Here is a 23,325-nt window from a genome sequence, read left to right as displayed (position 1 = left end):
TATCTGATCGCATATATCAGTAAATCACGTGAGTGTCGACATCATTTGATGGCTCTGGGGAAACACGTGATAGCTTGCTCTGTTCCCTCTGGTTACAGTGCTCTTCCTTGGTAACTGCTGCGGTGATACAGATGACACGTTGTCTGTAGTCTTTTCATGAATCATGGGGTCCGTTGGCTGCTGTTGTCGGGTAGGTCAGGCAGAAGTATCATATGATAGCTGAGCAAGGGCACGACCCCGTCGCTGATGCTTCCTCAGTTTCCTTCATCGCTGCGGCTGGGGAAGTGGCCCTGAATTCCGTATTACTGTAGTCTCCTCTGGACGAGGCTATTGCTCAGTGGTTAGGGCTTTACTTTATAACGCAGGCTGGATAACCGGGGGTTTCCATACTGTCCTGACACAGTGAAGCATCTAAAGGCTGGTATGATGACTCTTGCCACATTTTGGACACCGAGGTTCTGTAGCTTCACCTCTCTTCAGTTTACCCAAGCAGTCATTGGTCAGGTGAGACACCCTACAGATGCCACATATTTCCCTAAACTGATATCGGGAGCTGAGACGGTTGCTTTAATGATCTTGTCGTAAGTGAGCTAGCAAAAGTGCTCTTTGTTAAAGTATTTTGAGGAAATGTGTATAAAAAAATGGGTGTCAGATGGTGTTGATGATCTTAGTTTTAATGATCTTAGTGATTTTCAGAAGAGTGAACTTAGTGGTTTTGAGATGAGTGATCTTAGTTTTGGTGGTCATGTCCTAAATGATCTTAGTAATAGTGTTCTTGGTTAAAGTGTTTTGAGGGAATGTGTATGAAAATGGGTGTTACTGGTTATAGTGTTTTGAGGGAATGTGAAAAAAAAATGTGTGCATTCTGTTATCATAGTGTCTAGTCCTAAATGTTCTTAGATAATAGTATTCATGAAATGGAGTTGGTGGTCATGAAAAAATGTGATTGTTGCATGCAAAGAGTGTGTAACCTTTATTCGGAGTGTGTTAACACACTTATATAGGCTGCCTCAGCAACCAGCGAACCAGGTAACTAAGAGTCGGACGATCAGGGCCCCATCGTCAGATCAGTTCCTAGGTTCAGCCAATCATATTGTGGATCTGGTAATTGTGGAGGTGACGTGGATACCACTCACATTCTCACCCTTGTCATTTTCACCCAGCTGCTGGTCGAGCACGGTTATCCATTCTGTCTCAAGGCAATGTCTTTACCTCTTGATTTACCGTGTTGTACACATATTTCCAACTGTATATAGTGTACATACATGTAAATACTTATAATCACACTTGGTGAAGGAAAATTTAATTCACAGTCATTCAGCTGTGTTCCTTCCGCTCCTTGCTCCCCTTTATGCCCAGGATAAAAGGCCTTGAATACCTGGGTCATAATATGGGAAGCCTGTCCGAGAGCTGGAGCTGGACTTAGAGCAGGAGTTGAACCTAGACTTGAAGCTGAAGCTTCATATATATATATATATATATATATATATATATATATATATATATATATATATATATATATATATATATATATATATATATATATATATATATATATGTATATATATATATATATATATATATATATATATATATATATATATATATATATATATATATATATTAGATAGGACTTTGTTTTAAATGAGTTCTTGCTAACTGACCAATTATGCCTATTTTTCACTAAATACATAAATTAATATTAAAGAAGAGTGACTTACCTGTATTTGACAGGACTGGCGACAAACGTCATGGAGAGCACTTGCATGGCAGGAACGAAGAGTGCTATACATCCTAGACCAAACACGAATTTCTGGTATCTGCCAAAATGACCTACACTCTCACTGATGGCTTCGAAATCCATTGTTGAAAACTTTGCTTTACTCTTTGAAATCCTTCACGTTCTCTAAATTTTCTATATGTTTTAGTCATGTACCAACACAAGGATGTTAATTTTACTCATTTACTAAATACTACGGGTTTAGAGCTTCCCAGTGAATAAAATATGGTTGGATTTAGAGCTATTTAAGGTTCTTAGGACTACTGGCCTTTAAAATGTATTGAATAATGAAAAGGGGTGAACAGACGCTTGTTACTGTGAAAACTTTTTATTGTATACCGAGCTTAATCAAGCTTAATCAAGCTCTACGCTCAAACACTTCTTCACAATAACAAGTTTCTCTGAACTTGTAGATTTTTCCAATATTATTGTGAGCATTATGCAATAATTTTAAGGTCCTATATTTTTAAAGGTACCAAACTTAGTAGTTTTAATTAGGCAAGTATTCGTGCACGTCTCTAAAGTGAACAAATAACTCAACCTTCCAAGTATCATCTCACTATAAAGTGAACAAATAACTCAACCTTCCAAGTATCATCTCACTATAAAGTGAACAAATAACTCAACCTTCCAAGTATCATCTCACTATAAAGTGAACAAATAACTCAACCTTCCAAGTATCATCTCACTATAAAGTGAACAAATAACTCAACCTTCCAAGTATCATCTCACTATAAAATGAACAAATAACTCAACCTTCCAAGTATCATCTCACTATAAAGTGAACAAATAACTCAACCCTCCAAGTATCATCTCACTATAAAGTGAACAAATAACTCAACCTTCCAAGTATCATCTCACTATAAAGTCAACAAATAGCTCAACCTTCCAAGTATCATCTCACTATAAAGTGAACAAATAACTCAACCTTCCAAGTATCATCTCACTATAAAGTGAACAAATAACTCAACCCTCCAAGTATCATCTCACTATAAAGTGAACAAATAACTCAACCTTCCAAGTATCATCTCACTATAAAGTCAACAAATAGCTCAACCTTCCAAGTATCATCTCACTATAAAGTGAACAAATAACTCAACCTTCCAAGTATCATCTCACTATAAAGTGAACAAATAACTCAACCCTCCAAGTATCATCTCACTATAAAGTGAACAAATAACTCAACCTTCCAAGTATCATCTCACTATAAAGTGAACAAATAACTCAACCTTTCAAGTATCATCTCACTATAAAGTGAACAAATAACTCAACCTTCCAAGTATCATCTCACTATAAAGTGAACAAATAACTCAACCTTCCAAGTATCATCTCACTATAAAGTGAACAAATAACTCAACCTTCCAAGTATCATCTCACTATAAAGTGAACAAATAACTCAACCTTCCAAGTATCATCTCACTATAAACATTTAATATATCACTCATAGTGTTTAACATTCCATGTCTCGTGTATTCCCACTCCACAGTTTTGTTATCTAAATAATCCACTCTTAGTATTGAGATTATTATATATCTGCTTTATAAGATTATATTATGTAAGTCTTAACAATTTGTTATTTTATGCTATGATTCGTAATTAATATACCAGCAAGATATTATTGATATTAACCATGTATATGTTCTTCAGTGTTCCTGGTAAGTATTAGTTAAACCATGACTTACTACTGCTGTAAACCATGACTTACTACTGCTGTAAACCATGACTTACTACTGCTGTAAACCATCACTTACTACTGCTGTAAACCATGACTTACTACTGCTGTAAACCATGACTTACTACTGCTGTAAACCATGACTTACCACTGCTGTAAACCATGACTTACTACTGCTGTAAACCATGACTTACTACTGTTGTAAACCATGACTTACTACTGCTGTAAACCATGACTTACTACTGCTGTAAACCATGACTTACCACTGCTGTAAACCATGACTTACCACTGCTGTAAACCATGACTTACTACTGCTGTAAACCATGACTTACTACTGCTGTAAACCATGACTTACCACTGCTGTAAACCATGACTTACCACTGCTGTAAACCATGACTTACTACTGCTGTAAACCATGACTTACTACTGCTGTAAACCATGACTTACTACTGCTGTAAACCATGACTTACTACTGTTGTAAACCATGACTTACTACTGCTGTAAACCATGACTTACTACTGCTGTAAACCATGACTTACTACTGCTGTAAACCATGACTTACCACTGCTGTAAACCATGACTTACTACTGCGGTAAACCATGACTTACTACTGCTGTAAACCATGACTTACTACTGCTGTAAACCATGACTTACTACTGCTGTAAACCATGACTTACTACTGCTGTAAACCATGACTTACTACTGCTGTAAACCATGACTTACTACTGCTGTAAACCATGACTTACTACTGCTGTAAACCATGACTTACTACTGCTGTTAACCATGACTTACTACTGCTGTAAACCATGACTTACTACTGCTGTAAACCATGACTTACCACTGCTGTAAACCATGACTTACTACTGCTGTAAACCATGACTTACTACTGCTGTAAACCATGACTTACTACTGCTGTAAACCATGACTTACCACTGATGTAAACCATGACTTACTACTGCTGTAAACCATGACTTACCACTGCTATAAACCATGACTTACTACTGCTGTAAACCATGACTTACTACTGCTGTAAACCATGACTTACTACTGCTGTAAACCATGACTTACTACTGCTGTAAACCATGACTTACCACTACTGTAAACCATGACTTAATACTGTTGTAAACCATGACTTACCACTGCTGTAAACCATGTCTTACCACTGCTGTAAACCATGTCTTACTACTGCTGTAAACCATGACTTACCACTGCTGTAAACCATGACTTACTACTGCTGTAAACCATGACTTACTACTGCTGTAAATCATGCCTTACTACTGCTGTAAACCATGACTTACTACTGCTGTAAACCATGACTTACTACTGCTGTAAACCATGACTTACTACTGCTGTAAACCATGACTTACTACTGCTCTAAACCATGTCTTACTACTGCTGTAAACCATGACTTACTACTGCTGTAAACCATGTCTTACTACTGCTGTAAACCATGACTTACTACTGCTGTAAACCATGACTTACGACTGCTGTAAACCATGACTTACTACTGCTGTAAACCATGACTTACTACTGCTGTAAACCATGACTTACCACTGATGTAAACCATGATTTACTACTGCTGTAAACCATGACTTACCACTGATGTAAACCATGACTTACTACTGCCGTAAACCATGACTTACCACTGCTGTAAACCATGACTTACCAAAGATGTAAACCATCACTTACTACTGCCGTAAACCATGACTTACCACTGCTGTAAACCATGACTTACCACTGCTGTAAACCATGACTTACTACTGCTGTAAACCATGACTTACTACTGCTGTAAACCATGACTTACTACTGCTGTAAACCATGACTTACCACTGATGTAAACCATGACCTACTACTGCTGTAAACCATGACTTACTACTGATGTAAACCATGACTTACCACTGATGTAAACCATGATTTACTACTGCTGTAAACCATGACTTACCACTGATGTAAACCATGACTTACCACTGATGTAAACCATGATTTACCACTGCTGTAAACCATGACTTACCACTGCTGTAAACCATGACTTACTATTGCTGTAAACCATGACTTACCACTGATGTAAACCATGACTTACCACTGATGTAAACCATGACTTACCACTGCTGTAAACCATGACTTACTACTGCTGTAAACCATGACTTACTACTGCTGTAAACCATGACTTACTACTGCTGTAAACCACGACTTACTACTGCTGTAAATCATGACTTACAACTGCTGTAAACCATGACTTACTACTGCTGTAAACCATGACTTACTACTGCTGTAAACCATGACTTACAACTGCTGTAAACCATGACTTACTACTGCTGTAAACCATGACTTACTACTGATGTAAACCATGACTTACTACTGATGTAAACCATGACTTACTACTGCTGTAAACCATGACTTACTACTGCTGTAAATCATGACTTACTACTGCTGTAAACCATGACTTACAACTGCTGTAAACCATGACTTACTACTGCTGTAAACCATGACTTACTACTGCTGTAAACCATGACTTACAACTGCTGTAAACCATGACTTACTACTGCTGTAAACCATGACTTACCACTGCTGTAAACCATGACTTACTACTGCTGTAAACCATGACTTACTACTGCTGTAAACCATGACTTACTACTGCTGTAAACCATGACTTATTACTGATGTAAACCATGACTTACTACTGATGTAAACCATGACTTACTACTGCTGTAAACCATGACTTACTACTGATGTAAACAATGACTTACTACTGCTGTAAACCATGACTTACTACTGCTGTAAACCATGACTCACTACTGCTGTAAACAATGACTTACCACTGCTGTAAACCATGACTTACTAATGCTGTAAACCATGACTTACCACTGCTGTAAACAATGACTTACCACTGCTGTAAACCATGACTTACTACTGCTGTAAACCATGACTTACTACTGCTGTAAACCATGACTTACTACTGCTGTAAACCATGACTTACAACTGATGTAAACCATGACTTACCACTGCTGTAAACCATGACTTACCACTGCTGTAAACCATGACTTACTACTGCTGTAAACCGTTACTTACTACTGCTGTAAATCATGACTTACTACCGCTGTAAACCGTGACTTGCTACTGCTGTAAACCATGACTTACTACTGCTGTAAACCATGACTTACTACTGCTGTAAACTGTGACTTACAACTGCTGTAAACCGTGACTTACTACTGCTGTAAACCATGACTTACTACTGCTGTAAACCATGACTTACTACCGCTGTAAACCGTGACTTACTACTGCTGTAAATCATGACTTACTACTGCTGTAAACCATGACTTACTACTGCTGTAAACCGTGACTTACTACTGCTGTAAACCATGACTTACTACTGCTGTAAACCGTGACTTACTACTGATGTAAACCATGACTTACTACTGCTGTAAACCATGACTTACTACTGCTGTAAACCATGACTTACCACTGCTGTAAACCATGACTTACCACTGCTGTAAACTATGACTTACTACTGCTGTAAACCATGACTTACCACTGCAGTAAACCGTGACTTACTACTGATGTAAACCATGACTTACTACTGCTGTAAATCATGACTTAGTACTGCTGTAAACCGTGACTTACTACTGCTGTAAACCATGACTTACTACTGCTGTAAACCATGACTTACTACTGCTGTAAACCATGACTTACTACTGCTGTAAACCATGACTTACCACTGATGTAAACCATGACTTACTACTGCTGTAAATCATGACTTACTACTGCTGTAAACCATGACTTACTACTGCTGTAAACCATGACTTACCACTGATGTAAACCATGACTTACCACTGATATAAACCATGACTTACCACTGAAGTAAACCATGACTTACCACTGTTGTAAACCATGACTTACCACTGATGTAAACCATGACTTACCACTGTTGTAAACCATGACTTACCACTGATGTAAACCATGACTTACCACTGAAGTAAACCATGACTTACCACTGTTGTAAACCATGACTTACCACTGATGTAAACCATGACTTACCACTGATGTAAACCATGACTTACCACTGATGTAAACCATGATTTACCACTGATGTAAACCATGACTTACCACTGATGTAAACCATGACTTACCACTGTTGTAAACCATGACTTACCAATGATGTAAACCATGATTTACCACTGATGTAAACCATGACTTACCACTGAAGTAAACCATGACTTACCACTGATGTAAACCATGACTTACCACTGAAGGAAACCATGACTTACCACTGAAGTAAACCATGACTTACCACTGATATAAACCATGATTTACCACTGATGTAAACTATGACTTACCACTGATGTAAACCATGACTTACCACTGATGTAAACCTTGACTTACCACTGAAGTAAACCAAGACTTACCACTGCTGTAAACCATGACTTACCACTGCTGTAAACCATGACTTACCACTGATGTAAACCATGACTTACCACTGCTGTAAACCATGACTTACCACTGCTGTAAACCATGACTTACCACTGCTGTAAACCATGACTTACCACTGATGTAAACCTTGACTTACCACTGAAGTAAACCAAGACTTACCACTGATGTAAACCATGACTTACCACTGCTGTAAACCTATACAAATTATGATAAAGATGCACTTAATTATATATGAGTAATAATTTTCCTAACACCTTAGGTAAGATACATACAGTCATATTGTAATTGATTCATCCACACAGTTGTGAAATGTAAATAAATGGATATTAGTGAGGAGGCGTAAATAGAAACATTGTTCCTTCTTATGCTGTGTGATGATGACACTGTACTGGTTTATGTTCCTTGTTATGTTCAGTGATGATGACACTGTACTGGTTTATGTTCCTTGTTATGCTGTGTGATGATGACACTGTACTGGTTTATGTTCCTTGTTATGCTGTGTGATGATGACACTGTATTGGTTTATGTTCCTTGTTATGTTGAGTGATGATGACACTGTACTGGTTTATGTTCCTTGTTATGTTGAGTGATGATGACACTGTACTGGTTTATGTTCCTTGTTATGCTGTGTGATGATGACACTGTACTGGTTTATGTTCCTTGTTATGTTGAGTGATGATGACACTGTACTGGTTTATGTTCCTTGTTATGCTGTGTGATGATGACACTGTACTGGTTTATGTTCCTTGTTATGCTGTGTGATGATGACACTGTACTGGTTTATGTTAATTGTTATGCTGAGTGATGATGACACTGTACTGGTTTATGTTCCTTGTTATGCTGAGTGATGATGACACTGTACTGGTTTATGTTCCTTGTTATGCTGTGTGATGATGACACTGTACTGGTTTATGTTCCTTGTTATGTTGAGTGATGATGACACTGTACTGGTTTATGTTCCTTGTTATGCTGTGTGATGATGACACTGTACTGGTTTATGTTCCTTGTTATGCTGTGTGATGATGACACTGTACTGGTTTATGTTCCTTGTTATGCTGTGTGATGATGACACTGTACTGGTTTATGTTCCTTGTTATGCTGTGTGATGATGACACTGTACTGGTTTATGTTCCTTGTTACGTTGTGTGATGATGACACTGTACTGGTTTATGTTCCTTGTTATGCTGTGTGATGATGACACTGTACTGGTTTATGTTCCTTGTTATGCTGTGTGATGATGACACTGTACTGGTTTATGTTCCTTGTTACGTTGTGTGATGATGACACTGTACTGGTTTATGTTCCTTGTTATGCTGTGTGATGATGACACTGTACTGGTTTATGTTCCTTGTTACGTTGTGTGATGATGACACTGTACTGGTTTATGTTCCTTGTTATGCTGTGTGATGATGACACTGTACTGGTTTATGTTCCTTGTTATGCTGTGTGATGATGACACTGTACTGGTTTATGTTCCTTGTTATGCTGAGTGATGATGACACTGTACTGGTTTATGTTCCTTGTTATGCTGTGTGATGATGACACTGTACTGGTTTATGTTCCTTGTTATGCTGTGTGATGATGACACAGTACTGGTTTATGTTCCTTGTTATGCTGAGTGATGATGACACTGTACTGGTTTATGTTCCTTGTTATGCTGTGTGATGATGACACTGTACAGGTTTATGTTCCTTGTTATGCTGTGTGATGATGACACTGTACTGGTTTATGTTCCTTGTTATGCTGAGTGATGATGACACTGTACTGGTTTATGTTCCTTGTTATGCTGTGTGATGATGACACTGTACTGGTTTATGTTCCTTGTTATGCTGTGTGATGATGACACTGTACTGGTTTATGTTCCTTGTTATGCTGTGTGATGATGACACTGTACTGGTTTATGTTCCTTGTTATGCTGTGTGATGATGACACTGTACTGGTTTATGTTCCTTGTTATGCTGTGTGATGATGACACTGTACTGGTTTATGTTCCTTGTTATGCTGTGTGATGATGACACTTTACTGGTTTATGTTCCTTGTTATGCTGTGTGATGATGACACTGTACTGGTTTATGTTCCTTGTTATGCTGTGTGATGATGACACTGTACTGGTTTATGTTCCTTGTTATGCTGAGTGATGATGACACTGTACTGGTTTATGTTCCTTGTTAGGCTGAGTGATGATGACACTGTACTGGTTTATGTTCCTTGTTATGCTGAGTGATGATGACACTGTACTGGTTTATGTTCCTTGTTATGCTGTGTGATGATGACACTGTACTGGTTTATGTTCCTTGTTATGCTGAGTGATGATGACACTGTACTGGTTTATGTTCCTTGTTATGCTGTGTCATGATGACTGTGGCATGCAAAGAGTACGTAACCTTTATTCGGCGCATGTACACATCCTCATTTACAGGCTATCTCCCCCAACCAGCGAACCAGGTTGCTAAGAGTTGATGATGGGGCCCTGTCGTTCAACTAGTGACCAGGTTCTAGCCAATAAGAAGATGGTTTTGGCAATCGCAGAGGTTATGTGGGTACCGCTCTCCTGTCTGCCCTTGTCATTCCCATTCTAGAGCTGGTTGAAGCACGGTCTGCTATCTTGTGGCTTCTATTTCTGCCTTGCTTACCGTGGAGTGCACTATACTTATCACTGTACATAGTGTACATATTGCTGTTCTAAATTGGTGAAGGATAGTATAAGTCTAAACTTTTCCTGCTGTGTTTATTTTGCTCCCATTACACCCGGGATAACAGGCCATTTGGAATCCTGGGTTGTAATATGGGGGCCTGTCCGGGAGCTGGTGCTGGACTTAGAGAAACGGTTGAGCTTAGGGTGAAGCTCGTAGCAGGAACATTGTGGAGCTTGCTGTCTGGCATTGCTTTACAAATTTTACGTGTCAGTTGCTTCGTTATGATCAGCCTTGTTATTGTGTGATCGTTCAACGGCTCGCTACTAGCTTGTTCCTACAGCGTTGTTAGCAAATTGCTCGTTCCATTGGCATTAAATACAAACGCACTCTCACAGCTACGCAACTGCGTTCACTGATTGCTGACAAACTTATAGAAGAAGAGATGGCACATCAGACTCCTCCCTCTACGGGAGCTAGGGCAAAAACTCCTATGTTCTCGCAGGAGGAAGATGATACACCTATGGAGCAAAATGGTCAGTATAGTGCAGCTGGGTTGTCTCAGGGTGAATCAGCGTCGTTGGCACTTGAGCTGGCAAAAATCAATCTTGAGCAAACTAGGGAACAGAGAGCATTCGCAAGGGAAGAATATGATAACGAAAGAGAAAGGAGGCAGTTTTCGCATTCTGTAAATGATTTTAGTTTACAAAAAGCAGTACAGCTTGTTCCCCGCTTCAATGAGGCCGAACCAGAGCAATTTTTCGAAAGCTTCGAAAATCAGGCTCGAGCCTTGAGGTGGCCGGAACAGCATTTGGCATCGTTGGTTCATACAGCATTATTAGGTAAGGCACAGGAATTTACGTCAGTATTAAATGACGCTGAATTTTCTGATTATCAAGTAGTGAAGACCACAGTGTTGGGAGCATATACGCGTATCCCAGCCAAATATAAAAAAAAATTTTAAGCTGGGCAGACGACAGCTTGGTCAATCCCTAGTGGACTTTGTGAGACAGCAAACCAAAGCTTTTACCAGCTGGTATAAAGCAAGTGGTGTCTCTACCTTTGAGGAGCTGGTGCAGCTTATTCTGATTGATAACCTGCTGGAGTCTGTGGGACCAGAGGTTCGAGTCTTTCTGCAGGATCGTGACTTAACCACTGCATTGGAGGCAGCCAGGTTGGCTGATACCTTCGAAACTAACCGCTCCTTGTCCGAGCGGTCCCGTCTCTCTTTTCAACAGCCTGGCATGAGCAGAGATCGTCAACCTTGGAGAATGAAGTGCCAGCCGGAGGGAGAACGTCTACATCAGCCAACTAAGCCACCTGGTGAGCCACGCTTCTCAACATATGGTCCACCTGCAGAGAGGCAAACTACTCATGGTGCATCTCTACAACAGTATCCAGAGAGACACCAGCCAGAACGACACCATTTGCAACATCAGCAGGGAATATAGGGCAGGCCTGTCGTCTGCTTCCTCTGCAACAAAGTAGGTCACATTCGTCCCAACTGCCCCCATAAACCCCAACCCATTGGGAAAATCTCTAATATCCCTAGTAACATGTCCTCTAGAGAAGTAGAAAAAGGTATGGCCCCTTATTATTGCAAGAGTCTAATTTCCCTTCAGGAAAACTCAGAAACAACTAAAGTAAAGACCTTTAGAGATACTGGAGCATATTGCTCACTTGTAAGAGAGGGAATATTACCCCTTTCAGAGAATACTTCTTTGAATTCCTCTGTTTTATTGGAAGCATTTGGATGAGCTATATATTCTGTTCCTTTGCATAAAATTTATGTACAGTGCAAATATTACACTGGGTACTTGACTGTAGGTGTCTCAAAAGGATTCCCCATGAAAGATGCCATGTTATTACTGGGTAATAACATTACTACTATAAGTTCGTGTCCTGAACCTATAATGATTAATTCTTCTCCGGTGTTGGCCATAACTCGGGCAACATCCCAAGGGTTGTCTGGAGGGAATGTTGACTTATCCTTGGACGACTCCGATCTCGGAATAGCCACATTGTTTTACGAGGAAAACTGGCCAGAGCCTCGTAGATCAAGTGAACAGACCCCGATCAAGCCTTCCTATTCCCAGGTTGCAGGATTGCCAGATGTCTCTGTTTCCATGCCCGAGGGACTGTCCTTCCGGGAGGAAAAACGAAAGGACCCTTCTTTAAAATTCGCTTTTGAGGCAGCCATGGGTAAATCCTCTTTGGGTCATCTGGTCAAGTATGAAGTTAAAAACGATTATTTGATCTGCACTGAGACTGGTAAGGAGATAGAGGGCCGGCAATTGTATGACAGGTTAGTGTTTCCAACAAAGTATAGACCTCAAATATTAAATATAGCTCATAATACGTCATTAGGAGGTCACTTAGGAATTACAAAAACCTTGTATAGAATCACAAAAGAATTTTATTGGCCAAAATTAAAGAAAGATGTGAAGAATCATATTAGGTGTTGCCGAGAATGTCAGCAAGTTGGAAAACCTGGACATTAAATTAAACCTGCACCTCTCCAACCTATACCTGCTGATGGAGAACCTTTTGCAGATTTAATTATAGATTGTGTAGGTCCACTACCTAGGTCAAAGTCTGGAAATCAATATTTATTTACGATTATGGATAAAGTAACCAGATATCCTGAAGCAATTCCCATGTGTAGTATTAATACTAAAGCTATTCTCAAAGCTTTAACAAAATTCATTTCTTGTTTTGGCATTCCTAAAACTATTCAAAGTGATCAAGGTACTAACTTTACTGCCAAAGCATTTAGGGAAGTATTAATTAGGTTAGGGATAATCCACAACTTATCCACTGCCTATCATCCTCAGTCCCAAGGCGCCTTGGAAAGATTCCATCAGACATTGAAAACAATGATGAGAACTTTTTGCATGCACTTTCCTACACACTGGGATGAATCACTACCTTTGCTGTTCTCAGTACGAGAGACGGTGCAAGAGTCTACAGGGTATAGTCCGTTTGAGCTGATCTTTGGGCACAATGTACGAGGTCCTCTTCGGGTGCTCAAAGAAGGATGGATGGGAGAAGACGTTATCTCAACACTTTACAACCCGTCTTCAAGGTTGCAGGTGGCACGTCAGTTAGCCAAGGCTAACCTAAAGACAGCTCAAAGTAAGATGAAACAGAGGTATGACAGAAGTGCACAATTCCGCTCCTTCCATCCAGGAGACAAGGTGTTGGTGCAGGAACCTATACCTAGCCACACCTTGAAAGCTAGATTTACGGGACCTATGCAGATTGTAAGTAGATTATCTGATGTAAATTATGTGGTAGCTCCCATTGATAAGACCTCAAAAACTAAAACTTACCACATTAATCAATTAAAGTATTTCCATACACCAGATAACGTCCCAGTAATGACTCTGTCCTCTACCTCTGAGGACGACTCTGACTCTTTGCACTCTATCTCTGAAATTAATATTAAACTTTCAAATTCTGTCCTCCTCAAGGATCCTAGCCCTTTAATGGAGGGATTATCTGAAACGCAAGCAACAAATTTAACGGAGCTTCTACAGTCATATCCTAATATTTTCTCGGATGTACCGAAAAAATGTAAGTTAGGTTATCATGATGTAGATGTGGGAAACTCTAAACCAATTAAATTCTCCCCCTACAGAGCTAACCCTGAAAAGCAAAGGCTACTTCAGCAGGAAGTAGAATTTTTGTTAAAGCATGGTTTAGTGGAGGAGGAGTCTAGTCCATGGGCTTCACCGTGCATCCTTGTGAAGAAGGCTGATGGAGGGTTTCATATGTGTACAGACTACCGTAAAGTGAATGAGGTCACAATTACAGATGCTTACCCTCTTCCTCGTCTGGATGACGTAATTGACTTTGTGGGTAAGGCTACTTTTGTGTCCAAGTTAGATCTCCTTAAAGGCTATTATCAGGTACCTTTGACGGATAAGGCGAAGGAAATCTCTGCCTTCACAATTCCAGGAGGTCATTATCAATACACAGTTACCCAATTCGGAATTAAAAATTCCCCCTCTTCATTCCAGAAACTTATCCATCAGGCTATTAAAGGACTTGAAGACACGGCAGCGTACCTAGATGATATTGTTGTGGTGTCTGATACTTGGGATCAACACCTACTTAGACTTAAGGCTCTTTTTGAGACCTTTAAGAGTTCCCATTTAACAGTTAATTTATCTAAATCTTCCTTTGGCCAGGTCACTGTCACTTTTCTAGGCCATGAAGTAGGTAGTGGTAAAGTTGCACCTAAACTTGCTAAAGTTCTTTCTATTAAAGATTATCCAGTTCCTCATGATAGGAAATCTCTTCAACGTTTCCTAGGCATGATGGGATTTTACAGAAGATTCTGTATGAATTTCTCAGATATTGTAGCCCCTCTTACCTCTCTTACCAGTCACAAAGTTCCGTTTAATTGGACCTCAGACTGTAACACTGTTTTTAATAAAGCAAAAAGATTATTGTGTACTGCACCCATTCTCTTGTCTCCAGACTTCTCCAAACCTTTCTCATTACAGGTTGACGCTTGTGAGTCTGGGGTTTGGGCAGTACTATTACAAATCGGGAACGAGGAGTTGCAGCCTGTAGCATACTTTTCAGCCACATCAAGTTCCAGCCACATCAGAGGGCTTACTCTACCATTGAATAAGAAGCCCTCACGCTGGTACTGGCTTTGGAGCATTTCGATGTTTATGTGGGCCAGACATCGCAGGTGGTCACAGTCTACAGTGATCACAATCCTCTAGTATATCTCCAAGCCATGAAGAACCACAACACAAGGCTTATGCGCTGGACGCTAAGGCTGCAGCCCTATAATATTTCCATTAAAGATATTGCCGGCAAAGAAAATATGTTGGCAGACTCTTTATCTAGAGTCTAATATTTTTATTTATTTAGGTTAGGATGTTATTTGTGGTAACCCCTTTTCACGCTCTTTTTTTTTTATCCCCTGGTGTGGGTTTTTTTTTATAGTGAGGGGATGCGGGCTACCGTCCGCCTGTATCTTGGACCTATGCTAGCCTGTCTCACTGCTGTCTCACTCTAAGTTTAGGGTTTGGCTTTTGGTCACGAGAAAAGCTGAGCTCTATCTAAGAGTTGGATGGTGGAGAGGAAAGGCGGTCCCATTATTTTGTGCCATGGCGGAACGGTTACCACTGGGAGGTGGCAGCCTAATCCTGAGCCTTCTCGGGGTGGGGGTGTGGCATGCAAAGAGTACGTAACCTTTATTCGGCGCATGTACACACCCTCATTTACAGGCTATCTCCCCCAACCAGCGAACCAGGTTGCTAAGAGTTGATGATGGGGCCCCGTCGTTCAACTAGTGACCAGGTTCTAGCCAATAAGAAGATGGTTTTGGCAATCGCAGAGGTTATGTGGGTACCGCTCTCCTGTCTGCCCTTGTCATTCCCATTCTAGAGCTGGTTGAAGCACGGTCTGCTATCTTGTGGCTTCTATTTCTGCCTTGCTTACCGTGGAGTGCACTATACTTATCACTGTACATAGTGTACATATTGCTGTTCTAAATTGGTGAAGGATAATATAAGTCTAAACTTTTTCTGCTGTGTTTATTTTGCTCCCATTACACCCGGGATAACAGGCCATTTGGAATCCTGGGTTGTAATAACGACACTGTACTGGTTTATGTTCCTTGTTATGTTGAGTGATGATGACACTGTACTGGTTTATGTTCCTTGTTATGTTGAGTGATGATGACACTGTACTGGTTTATGTTCCTTGTTATGTTGAGTGATGATGACACTGTACTGGTTTATGTTCCTTGTTATGCTGTGTGATGATGACACTGTACTGGTTTATGTTCCTTGTTATGCTGAGTGATGATGACACTGTACTGGTTTATGTTCCTTGTTATGCTGTGTGATGATGACACAGTACTGGTTTATGTTCCTTGTTATGCTGAGTGATGATGACACTGTACTGGTTTATGTTCCTTGTTATGTTGAGTGATGATGACACAGTACTGGTTTATGTTCCTTGTTATGCTGAGTGATGATGACACTGTACTGGTTTATGTTCCTTGTTATGTTGAGTGATGATGACACAGTACTGGTTTATGTTCCTTGTTATGCTGAGTGATGATGACACAGTACTGGTTTATGTTCCTTGTTATGTTGAGTGATGATGACACTGTACTGGTTTATGTTCCTTGTTATGTTGAGTGATGATGACACAGTACTGGTTTAAGTTCTTTGTTATGTTGAGTGATGATGACACAGTACTGGTTTATGTTCCTTGTTATGTTGAGTGATAATGACACAGTACTGGTTTATGTTCCTTGTTATGTTGAGTGATGATGACACTGTACTGGTTTATGTTCCTTGTTATGCTGAGTGATGATGACACTGTACTGGTTTATGTTCCTTGTTATGTTGAGTGATGATGACACAGTACTGGTTTATGTTCCTTGTTATGCTGAGTGATGATGACACAGTACTGGTTTATGTTCCTTGTTATGTTGAGTGATGATGACACAGTACTGGTTTAAGTTCTTTGTTATGTTGAGTGATGATGACACTGTACTGGTTTATGTTCCTTGTTATGCTGAGTGATGATGACACAGTACTGGTTTATGTTCCTTGTTATGTTGAGTGATGATGACACAGTACTGGTTTATGTTCCTTGTTATGCTGAGTGATGATGACACAGTACTGGTTTATGTTCCTTGTTATGTTGAGTGATGATGACACAGTACTGGTTTAAGTTCTTTGTTATGTTGAGTGATGATGACACTGTACTGGTTTATGTTCCTTGTTATGCTGAGTGATGATGACACTGTACTGGTTTATGTTCCTTGTTATGATGAGTGATGATGACACAGTACTGGTTTATGTTCCTTGTTATGCTGAGTGATGATGACACAGTACTGGTTTATGTTCCTTGTTATGTTGAGTGATGATGACACAGTACTGGTTTATGTTCCTTGTTATGCTGAGTGTTGATGACACAGTACTGGTTTATGTTCCTTGTTATGTTGAGTGATGATGACACTGTATTGGTTTATGTTCCTTGTTATGTTGAGTGATGATGACACTGTACTGGTTTATGTTCCTTGTTATGTTGAGTGATGATGACACTGTATTGGTTTATGTTCCTTGTTATGTTGAGTGATGATGACACTGTATTGGTTTATGTTTCTTGTTATGCTGAGTGATGATGACACTGTACTGGTTTATGTTCCTTTTTATGTTGAGTGATGATGACACTGTACTGGTTTATGTTCCTTGTTATGTTGAGTGATGATGACACTGTACTGGTTTATGTCATTTGTTACGTTGAGTGATGATGACACTGTACTGGTTTATGTTCCTTGTTATGCTGAGTGATGATGACACTGTACTGGTTTATGTTCCTTGTTATGTTGAGTGATGATGACACTGTACTGGTTTATGTTCCTTGTTATGTTGAGTGATGATGACACTGTACTGGTTTATGTCATTTGTTATGTTGAGTGATGATGACACTGTACTGGTTTATGTTCCTTGTTATGCTGAGTGATGAACATTAAAATGGTATAAAATACCGACAGATTGTTAGGTAAGACACATATGCAACAGTTAGGTATCTTTATTTCGAAACGTTTCGCCTACACAGTAGGCTTCTTCAGTCGAGTACAGAAAAGTTGATAGAAGCAGAAGATACATGAAGACGATGTAATCAGTCCATCACCCTTAAAGGTTTGAGGTGGTCAGTCCCTCAATCTGAAGAAGAGCATTGTTCCGTTGTCTGAAACAATATGAAGTTGAAGTGACAGAATGGGGCCTTATATAGTGCCAGGAGGTGAGACGTAGGTTGCTTTGGGAGGGCAGGTCCCTCTCAAACCCAGCCGTTCTTGGTACAGACCATCAACTTCGACAACCTCTACTAGTGAGAACGGCTGGGTTTGAGAGGGACCTGCCCTCCCAAAGCAACCTACGTCTCACCTCCTGGCACTATATAAGGCCCCATTCTGTCACTTCAACTTCATATTGTTTCAGACAACGGAACAATGCTCTTCTCCAGACTGAGGGACTGACCACCTCAAAATTTTAAGGGTGATGGACTGATTACATCGTCTTCAAGTATCTTCTGCTTCTATCAACTTTTCTGTACTCGACTGAAGAAGCCTACTGTGTAGGCGAAACGTTTCGAAATAAACATGCCTAACTGTTGCATATGTGTCTTACCTAACATGCTGAGTGATGATGACACTGAACTGGTTTATGTTCCTTGTTATGTTGAGTGATGATGACACTGTACTGATTTGTTCCTTGTTATGCTGAGTGATGATGACACAGTACTGGTTTATGTTCCTTGTTATGTTGAGTGATGATGACACTGTACTGGTTTATGTCATTTGTTATGATGAGTGATGATGACACTGTACTGGTTTATGTTCCTTGTTATGTTGTGTGATGTTGACACAGGACTGGTTTATGTTCCTTGTTATGCTGAGTGATGATGACACTGTACTGGTTTATGTTCCTTGTTATGTTGAGTGATGATGACACTGTACTGGTTTATGTTCCTTGTTATGTTGAGTGATGATGACACTGTACTGGTTTATGTCATTTGTTATGTTGAGTGATGATGACACTGTACTGGTTTATGTTCCTTGTTATGCTGAGTGATGAACATTAAAATGGTATAAAATACCGACAGATTGTTAGGTAAGACACATATGCGACAGTTAGGTATCTTTATTTCGAAACGTTTCGCCTACACAGTAGGCTTCTTCAGTCGAGTACAGAAAAGTTGATAGAAGCAGAAGATACATGAAGACGATGTAATCAGTCCATCACCCTTAAAGTTTTGAGGTGGTCAGTAACTCAATCTGAAGAAGAGCATTGTTCCGTTGTCTGAAACAATATGAAGTTGAAGTGACAGAATGGGGCCTTATATAGTGCCAGGAGGTGAGACGTAGGTTGCTTTGGGAGGGCAGGTCCCTCTCAAACCCAGCCGTTCTTGGTACAGACCATCAACTTCGACAACCTCTACTAGTGAGAACGGCTGGGTTTGAGAGGGACCTGCCCTCCCAAAGCAACCTACGTCTCACCTCCTGGCACTATATAAGGCCCCATTCTGTCACTTCAACTTCATATTGTTTCAGACAACGGAACAATGCTCTTCTCCAGACTGAGGGACTGACCACCTCAAAATTTTAAGGGTGATGGACTGATTACATCGTCTTCAAGTATCTTCTGCTTCTATCAACTTTTCTGTACTCGACTGAAGAAGCCTACTGTGTAGGCGAAACGTTTCGAAATAAACATGCCTAACTGTTGCATATGTGTCTTACCTAACATGCTGAGTGATGATGACACTGTACTGGTTTATGTTCCTTGTTATGTTGAGTGATGATGACACTGTACTGATTTGTTCCTTGTTATGCTGAGTGATGATGACACAGTACTGGTTTATGTTCCTTGTTATGTTGAGTGATGATGACACTGTACTGGTTTATGTCATTTGTTATGATGAGTGATGATGACACTGTACTGGTTTATGTTCCTTGTTATGTTGTGTGATGTTGACACAGGACTGGTTTATGTTCCTTGTTATGCTGAGTGATGATGTCACGGTACTGGTTTATGTTCCTTGTTATGCTGAGTGATGATGACACGGTACTGGTTTATGTTCCTTGTTATGTTGAGTGATGATGACACGGTACTGGTTTATGTTCCTTGTTATGTTGAGTGATGATGACACGGTACTGGTTTATGTTCCTTGTTATGCTGAGTGATGATGACACAGTACTGGTTTATTTTCCTTCTTCTGTTGAGTGATGATGACACAGTACTGGTTTATGTTCCTTGTTATGCTGAGTGATGATGACACAGTACTGGTTTATGTTCCTTGTTATGCTGAGTGATTATGACACAGTACTGGTTTATGTTCCTTGTTATGTTGAGTGATGATGACACAGTACTGGTTTATGTTTCTTGTTATGTTGAGTGATGATGACACTGTATTGGTTTATGTTCCTTGTTATGATGAGTGACGATGACACTGTACTGGTTTATGTCCCTTGTTATGCTGAGTGATGATGACACTGTACTGGTTTATGTTCCTTGGAATGCTGAGTGATGAAGACACAGCACTGGTTTATGTTCCTTGCTAAGTTAAGTGATGAAGACAGAGGACTGGTTTATGTTCCCGGTATGCTGAGTAATGAAGACAAAGGACTGGTTTATGTTCCCCGGTATGCTGAGTAATGAAGACAAAGGACTGGTTTATGTTCCCCGGTATGCTGAATAATGAAGACAAAGGACTGGTTTATGTTCCCCGGTATGCTGAGTAATGAAGACAAAGGACTGGTTTATGTTCCACGGTATGCTGAGTAATGAAGACAAAGGACTGGTTTATGTTCCCCGGTATGCTGAGTAATGAAGACAAAGGACTGGTTTATGTTCCCCGGTATGCTGAGTAATGAAGACAAAGGACTGGTTTATGTTCCCCGGTATGCTGAATAATGAAGACAAAGGACTGGTTTATGTTCCCCGGTATGCTGAGTAATGAAGACAAAGGACTGGTTTATGTTCCCCGGTATGCTGAATAATGAAGACAAAGGACTGGTTTATGTTCCCCAGTATGCTGAGTAATGAAGACAAAGGACTGGTTTATGTTCCCCGGCATGCTGAATAATGAAGACAAAGGACTGGTTTATGTTCCCCGGTATGCTGAGTGATGAAGACACAGGACTGGTTTATGTTCCTTTGTATGTTGAATGATGAAGACACAGTACTGGTTTATGTACCTTGTTATGCTGAGTGATGATGACGCAGGACTGGTTTATGTTTCTTTGTATGTTGAGTGATGAAGACAAAGGACTGGTTTATGTTCCTTGGTATGCTGAGTGAAGTCACAGGACTGGTTTATGTTCCTTGGTATGTTGAGTGATGATGACACAGGACTGGTTTATGTTTCTTGGTATGTTGAGTGATGATGACACAGGACTGGTTTATGTTTCTTGGTATGTTGAGTGATGATGACACAGGACTGGTTTATGTTTCTTGGTAAGTTGAGTGGTGATGACACAGGACTGGTTTAAGTTCCTTGGTATGTTGAGTGATGATGGCACAAGACTGGTTTATGTTCCTAGGTATGTCATTATCAATACTAAACAAGAAACGCTATAGTGTGACACAATGTTCATCCATCGTTAATACTAGACAATAAACACTATAGCGCAGAACAAAGTTGATGCAATCATCAAAAATAGACGATTAACATTTTATTGAGAGACAACGTTGATGATATCATCAATACTAGACGATAAGCATTTTAGTGTGAGACAATGTTGACGTCATCATCAGTACTAGATGATGAACAATTTAGTGTGACACAGTGTTGATGTCATCATCAATACTAGACAATAAACACTATAGTGTGACACAATGTTGATGCCATCGTCAATACTAGACAATAAACACTATAGTGTGACATAATATTGATGACATCATCAATTCTAGACGACAAACACTTTAGTGTGACAAAACGTTGATGCCATCACCAATACTAGACGATAAACACAATAGTGCTACACAGTATTGATGCCATCATCAATACTAGACGATTAACATTTTATTGAGAGACAACGTTGATGATATCATCAATACTAGACGATAAGCATTTTAGTGTGAGACAATGTTGATGTCATCATCGACACTAGACGATTAGCACTATAGTGTGACACAATGTTGATGTCATCATCAATATTGGGCGAAAAACACCACAGTGTTACACAATTTTGATGTCAACATCATAATTAGACGATAAACACTAGGGTGGGGCAATGTTGATGTCACCATCATTACCAGACGATAAACAATATAGTGTGACACAATTTTGATGTCATCATCAATGCTAGACGCTAAACACTACAGTGTGAGACAACGTTGATGTCATCATCAGTACCAAACGATAAATAATATAGTGTGACAAAATATTGATGTCATCGTCAACATTAGACGATAAACACTATAGAGTGAAACAATGTTGATGTCATCGTCAACACTAGACGATAAACACTATAGCGTTACTGAATTTTAATATCATCATCAATACTAGACGATAAACACTATAATGTGACACAATGTTGATGCCATCATCAATACTAGATGATAAATATTATAGTGTTAGGCAGTATTGATGCCATCATCAACACTAGAGGATAAACACTTTGGTGTGGGACAACGTTGATGCCATCATCAATACTAGACAATAAACACTACAGTTTTACACATTGTTGATGTCATCATCAATACTAGACGATAAACACTAGTGTGAGACAATTTTGATGTCACCATCAATACTAGACAATAAACACTATAGTGTGAAAATGATGATATCATCATCAATACTAGACGATAAACATTACAGTGTGAGACAATGTTGATGTCATCAATACTAGAAGATAAACAGTATAGTGTGACACAATGCTGATGACATCATCAATACTTGATGATAAACATTATAGTGTTACACAATATTAATGCCATCATCAATACTAGAAGGTAAACACTTTAGTGTGAGACAACGTTGTTGCCATCATCAATACTAGAAGATAAACACTTTAGTGTGAGACAACGTTGATGCCATCATCAATACTAGAAGATAAACACTTTAGTGTGAGACAACGTTGATGCCATCATCATTACTAGAAGATAAACACTTTAGTGTGAGACAACGTTGATGCCATCATCATTACTAGAAGATAAACACTTTAGTGTGAGACAACGTTGATGCCATCATCATTACTAGAAGATAAAGACTAAAGTGTTACACATTGTTGATGTCATCATCAATACTAGACGATAAACACT

At 39.6% G+C, this 23,325-nt stretch overlaps 1 protein-coding gene across 6 annotated transcripts in view; it reads right to left on the bottom strand.

The window, feature by feature from the left end:
* The window catches only part of LOC138855328 (organic cation transporter protein-like), a 238,601-nt gene that overhangs the window by 196,466 nt on the left and 18,810 nt on the right, over positions 1–23,325 (bottom strand). For 3 of the 6 annotated variants that reach the window (XM_070104205.1, XM_070104207.1, XM_070104208.1), the window contains exon 2: positions 1,722–1,915. In XM_070104205.1, coding sequence (XP_069960306.1) covers positions 1,722–1,864 — 143 coding nt within the window. In that variant the 5' untranslated portion in view covers positions 1,865–1,915. Of the gene's footprint in view, positions 1–1,721; positions 1,974–23,325 lie in introns of all 6 variants that reach the window. The other 3 variants (XM_070104209.1, XM_070104210.1, XM_070104204.1) reach the window with 2 other exon arrangements.

Source organism: Cherax quadricarinatus, chromosome 89 (assembly GCF_038502225.1).
Source record: "Cherax quadricarinatus isolate ZL_2023a chromosome 89, ASM3850222v1, whole genome shotgun sequence".
Lineage (NCBI taxonomy): Eukaryota > Metazoa > Arthropoda > Malacostraca > Decapoda > Parastacidae > Cherax > Cherax quadricarinatus.
This window is presented reverse-complemented; position numbering and strand designations above follow the sequence as displayed.